The following is a 5,743-nucleotide window of genomic DNA, read 5'->3' on the forward strand; positions in this document are numbered from 1 at the left end:
GGGGCCTAAGACCAGGGGCGGGGCTTGGAGCCAGGGGCTGCAGGGGGCAATAGGAGCCTGGGAGCACGGGTTTTGGGGGAGGGGGTGAGGGGCTTGGCCAGAAGGTTGCTGGGGGTGGAGAGGGCACAATGGAGGAGGGGAGACCCTGCCCAAGCCAGGACCAACTTCCCAGCTGTCTGCCATGCCCCCAGCTCTCTCATTCGTCTGCCCACCCCCCGTTGTAGGTGTCTCCCTGGCCGTGGAGCTGGCCCTGCTAGGTGCTGCCTGCACCAAAACAGTGTTTCTCCCCCGAGCACTCCAACCTGCTCCGGGGGCGCCAACTGCCGCTGTCTGAGCCGTCGCCCACGTGATGCACTCAGGCACTGTTTCTAAAGTAGCCTCCATAACTCCTGGGCTGGAGAGAAGCATTGTGCTGTGTAGCAGCATTAGATGTGTTTTGATTTCATGGCCACAAATCATGCAAATCTCAGATTGAACTATTCAGTCGCACGAGACATTGCAAACCATCTGCATCATAGGTTGCAGCATCCACTGTCTCTCGTAGACGAAAGGATGTCATAAACAAAGCAGACTTCATGGCTTGTTCTATCAAGTTGCTTTGAGCAGCAGTTCGCTTTCACGCAGCAGCAGGCATTGCCAGGGCAGGCAGTTTTCACCTAGATAAGGTGTCTGGGTAACCAGGCTTGTAGCTTTAAGTGAAGCACTTATCTTTTCCCCATGAGTGAGTTGAGGAGGCCGTGTGGTGTAGCCCATACAGGAGAGAGAAAAAGTACTAAGGCTGCAGATCAGGGAATATACAATGTGGTTTGGAAAGCTCACAAGCTTCTTATCTCCTCCTGGCTTCACTCTCAGCAGAAATGGATTCCCAGGAGATCGGAGAGCTGCAGCAGGAAGTGATGGAGGAGCTGGGCATCTCCATGGAAGATCTCCAGCAGTTCATTGACGAGGAGCTGGAGAAACTCGAGTGCGTGAAGCAGAGAAAGAAGCAGCTGGAAGAGCTGGAAAAGAACGTTAAGCAGAAAGAGGCAGAAGTGGCTCATGTGGACCAGCTCTTTGATGATGCCTCAAGGTGGGCAGTGGTGGCTTTGTGCCGGTGTCTGGTGGAATGGGCAGAGCAAGGACTAGGGTGTCTGGACTCAAAGGGCGTTTATACACGTGCTTAGGGGGAGGCACTTTAATTGGAGCGGCTACGAGAGTTACTCTAATTAAAGTGCCCAGAGCATCTTGTGCATCAGCATCCCTGCGCTTAAAAATGGTGGCAGGGGCTCATTCGACAAGCTTTAGATAAAGTGCCCCTGCCACCCTTTTTAAGTGGGGGGACACTGATACACGAGCTTCTGGAGGCTGCTGGAGCGCAGTAATTACCATGCTTCAGCAGACTCAGTCCAGTCTTACTCTGATGAGCTATAATTATAGCATGTCAGAGCAGTCTCACTGCTCGTGTATAGGTACCCCCAGTTCCTATTTCCTGCTCTACCACTGACTTTTTTGGCAGTATTCCTGTAGCCAGACTTTTCCAGGAGGGGTTCAAGAACCATGTGGTGCAGTTTTCAGCTGTCGGCATGCATAACTCTCAGAGTTGTATGGCTAAGATCTTTTTGCCGTGGCTTTGAATGTCCAGTTATGATTGAGGCTATGTCCTATTTCTGCTGAGTGATTTAAGGGAGCACCAGCTGCTGTGTAGCCCCAGATGCTGCTATGCAAAAATGTCTCTTCTTTTTGTGATTACTGGAGAGAGAACAGCTGCACTCACCATGGATCTGTCTCTGCTTCCTCCTTTTTTCCCACTATACCACAGAGCCATCAATAAATGTGAGGTACTGGTAAAAGATCTCTACTCCAAGCTGGGGCTTCAGTATCGTGAAAGCAGCTCTGAAGATGAGGACTCGGCTTCCAAGCCCACGGAAGTGATCGAAATTCCAGACGAGGATGATGATGATGTCATGAGTGTTGATTCAGGTTGGAAACATAGTTCTGGTTTCCCTATGGCAGTGGGGTTTGTGGGGAGGAAGATGTGAAGGAACAGTTTGATATACACTGACACCACTGTTCCTTACACCCAGGAGGCTCAGGAGGAAGGTTTTGTTGGGGCAAGTAAATAGGGTGGTGCTTGCAAAGTCAGTGCAGCCTGAACAGAATGGAAAGCTCTTATGTGTATCACTTTTACCCTGCCTCCTGCTGCTCCTGGTCTTGCTAAGCTGCCTCCAGGATCCAGTGGCCAGGGGGATGTTGAGTTATCCCAAAGGTGTGGCCTGTTGGGGAGCAGAGAGGGCAAAATGGGATAAAGCCTCACATCACCAAAAAAAAATTTTTTAAAAATCGAGGCAGAATCTGGACTATGACCTGCTGTCCTGAGGGCTCAAATTCCCTTTGAAGTCAGTAAGGAGTGCAAGCATTTGGCTTTGTGTTAAAGCTTTTTATAAGGTTTTCCTATGGCAAGGAAGTAGCTGAGTAGCCATCACCTCTGCTCAATATACTAGAACTCCTTGGAACGCCACGTTTTAACCCTGGAAGGATTCACTCATCCTCCAATCCTTCTGCATGTTAAGTGGCATGCATTAACATGACTGCATAGTTGCTTCTTGGGGAGCCCGTGCAGGGAAAGATGCAGCCTGCACTGGTCCCAAATATTCCAAAGCTTGTAGGGTCAGAACTTGATCGGGTATCTTGCCTCCCTCCTGGTTGTCCCAGGTTTGTCTTCCCAAAACAGTGTCTCACGCTTCACAAGTGATTGTATTTCCATGGAAGTGCATACCTGGACTCCAGCAACCTGCTCCAGGGATCACAAATGTCTGGTTTAATTCAATGCTTTTCTGAATAAAGCAAGAGGAAAACTTAGAATCTGCCATTCTTTACACCCTTCCATTTGGTTTGATGTCTCTGCAGGAGGTGTTCTAATATAGTTTAGATTCCCCACAGGGGGCATCTGTCCACATTTTAAATGGCTTTCTGCTTTGCTTTGCTTTGCTTTGTTTTTTAAACCCAGGTGATACAAGTAAAAACCTGAAGGATCAGACTCTGGTAAGTTGGAAAAGATTTCTGTTATAATATCACTTATTTGTATGGCAGTACCTTTTGGGGTGCTATTAATAGATGTTATGGTCAGAAGGGATGTCAGTAAGTCATTGAGTCCGCCACTCTGCCTTGGGCAGGAAAGAGCTCTGGGGTCAAATGACCCCAGCCAGGTGCTTGTCCAGTCTCCTTGAAGACCCCCAAGGTAGGGGAGAGCACCATCTCCCTTGGAAGCCCATTCCAGATTTGGGTAACCCTTACTGTGAAGAAGTTCTTCCTAATGTCCAATCTAAATCTGCTCTCTGTCAATTTGTGGCCATTGTTCCTAGTTTCTCCAGGGGGTACCCTAGTAAATAGAGCATCTCCTATTCCCTGTTGCCCTCCCCTGATGAATTTATAGGCAGCCACAAGATCACCTCTCAGCCTTCTCTTGCGAAGGCTGAAGAGCTCTAGGTCCCTCAGTCTCTCCTTGTAGGGCCTTGCCTGCAGGCCTCTGACCATACGAGTGGCCTCCTCTGAACCCTCTCAAGACATTCTACATCCCTCTTGAAGTGCGGTGCCCAAAACTGGACACAGTACTTCAACTGTGGCCTGATCAGTGCTGCATAGTGGAGAAGCATCACCTCCCTGGACCTGTTTGTCACGCATCTGCTAATGCATGATAAAGTGCGGTTAGCCTTGTTGATCACTTCGTCACATTGACAACTCATGGTCATCTTGGGGTCAACTATGACTTCAAGATCCTTTTCCGCTGCTGTGTTGCTGAGACAGTCATCCCCCAGCCTGTAAGTGTGTTGGTGGTTCTTTTTGCTCAGGTACAGCACTTTGCACTTGTCTTTATTGAACTGTACCCTATTTCGTTTTGCCCATTTTTCCAACCTGTCCAGATCCACCTGGATCCATTCCCTACTGTCTGGTGTGTTAACTTTGCCCCATAATTTGGTATCACCTGTGAACTTGGACAGGGTGCTCTCCATGCCCTTGTCCAAGTCACTGATGAAGATGCTGACTCCACTGCCCACGTCTTTCCAGACTGATATCGACTCATGTACCACCACTCTCTGGGTGTGACCCCCTAAGTCAATTTGCCACCCACCTGAATATGTAAACATCCACATCACAGCCTGTCCGTTTATTTAGGAGAACAGAATGAGATACTGCATCGAAGGCTGCCTTAAAGCCTAGGTAGATGACATCTACCTCAACTCCTGTGTCTAAGCAGTTTGTGACTTGGTCATAAAAAGAAACAAAGTTAGTTAGGCAGGAGCTACCTGCAATGAATCCATGCCGATTTTCCTTTCAGCATTATTTCCCCTGCTGGGCTCCCACAAATGTAATCCTTAATGATGTCTTCCCAAGTATAGAGGTGAGGCTAACTGGCCTATAGCTTCCCGGTTCCTCTCTCCTCCCCTTGAAAATAGGGACCACACTGGCCCTTTCCAGTCCTCTGGGACCTGACCAGAGCACCATGAGTGCTCAAACAGTCATGCCAGTGGTTCTGCTATGATGCTGGCAATTCCTTCAGTATTCTTGGATGAAGTTCATCCAGGCCCACAGATTTGAACACATCCAGCCCCTCCAAGTGTCCCTTCACTAACTGTGCTAACAGCTGGTGGGCTGGTGTCTCTCCTAGGTCTGTCTATGATCCAGTCGGGAGATTTGTCTTGGTCTGTATCTAGGAATACAGATGCAAAGAACTCATTGAAGAACTCAGCTTTGTATCCCCTCTCTGTCACCAGCTACCCTAGTTTGTCCTGTAGGGGTCCTATGCGACCCTGCCCCTTTCTTTTGCTGCCTATATACCTGAAGAAGGACTTTTTATTGTCCTTAATTTTTGTCGCCAGCCTATATTCTAATCCTGCTTTGGCCTTTCTAACTGATTCCCTGCAAGTGTGAGCCAGGGAGGTATGTATACTCCTCCTTAGTAGTTACCCCCTGTTTCCATAGCCTGTATGCCTCTTTTTTTGCCCTTAGCCTTTCCTGGACTTCCCTGTTCAGCCAAGAGGGCTTCTTGGCCCCTTTGCCCCTTTTATGTGCAACAGGATTGTCTCCTGCACCCATAGGACCACTCCCTTAAGGAACGACCACCCTTCCTGGACCCCCATTTTGCCAATGCTCTTGAGCTTTAACACCTCACTAACTAATCTCCTGAGCACACTGAAGTTAGCCTTTCTGAAGTCTAGCGCTTCAACCCTGCTGTTTAGTTTACCCACCCTTCACCAGATAGTGAATTCAGTCAATCAGTGGTCACTGTCCCCTAGGTTACCTTCTACCTACAGATTCCCCACCAGGTCATCCCCTGTAGCTAACACCAAGTCTAACAAGGCGTTTCCCCTAGTGGGATTGTATACTTCCTGCATTAAGTAGAGGTCCTGTATGCAGGTTAAGAACTTATGTGAGCGGTTAGATTTGGCTGACTGTTCCTCCCAGCATATGTCAGCATAGCTTAGGTCACCCATGACAACTATATCTCTCGACTGTACAGCCTCCGAGAGCTGTCTGAAAAATTCCAGGTCTAGCTCATCATCCTGGTGTGGCAGTCTATAGTAGACCCCCACTACCAAGTCCCTTTCTCCCCTGACTCCCTTGTATCCTGACCCACAGTATAGGCAACACTCGCCATTTGTGGGGGATACGGTCTTGTATTCCCCACAAATGGCGAAATCCGCGAATAAGGCACTGTTCATGAATGCAGTGCCCCTAGGGTGGGGCATGGCTCCAGCAGTGGCAG

The 5,743-nt window shown here is 49.0% G+C and overlaps 1 protein-coding gene across 4 annotated transcripts in view; it reads left to right on the forward strand.

The window, feature by feature from the left end:
• Positions 1-5,743, forward strand: part of SETDB1 (SET domain bifurcated 1) — a 13,112-nt gene that overhangs the window by 417 nt on the left and 6,952 nt on the right. The window contains exons 1-4 of one of the 4 annotated variants that reach the window (XM_019528266.1): positions 147-220; positions 856-1,069; positions 1,799-1,959; positions 2,987-3,021. In XM_019528266.1, coding sequence (XP_019383811.1) covers positions 858-1,069; positions 1,799-1,959; positions 2,987-3,021 — 408 coding nt within the window. In that variant the 5' untranslated portion in view covers positions 147-220; positions 856-857. Of the gene's footprint in view, positions 1-146; positions 258-852; positions 1,070-1,798; positions 1,960-2,986; positions 3,022-5,743 lie in introns of those variants that run through there. The other 3 variants (XM_019528250.1, XM_019528274.1, XM_019528257.1) reach the window with 3 other exon arrangements.

This window comes from Gavialis gangeticus, unplaced genomic scaffold (genome assembly GCF_001723915.1).
Source record: "Gavialis gangeticus isolate Ggan-Ray unplaced genomic scaffold, GavGan_comp1, whole genome shotgun sequence".
NCBI classification, from domain to species: Eukaryota; Metazoa; Chordata; order Crocodylia; family Gavialidae; genus Gavialis; species Gavialis gangeticus.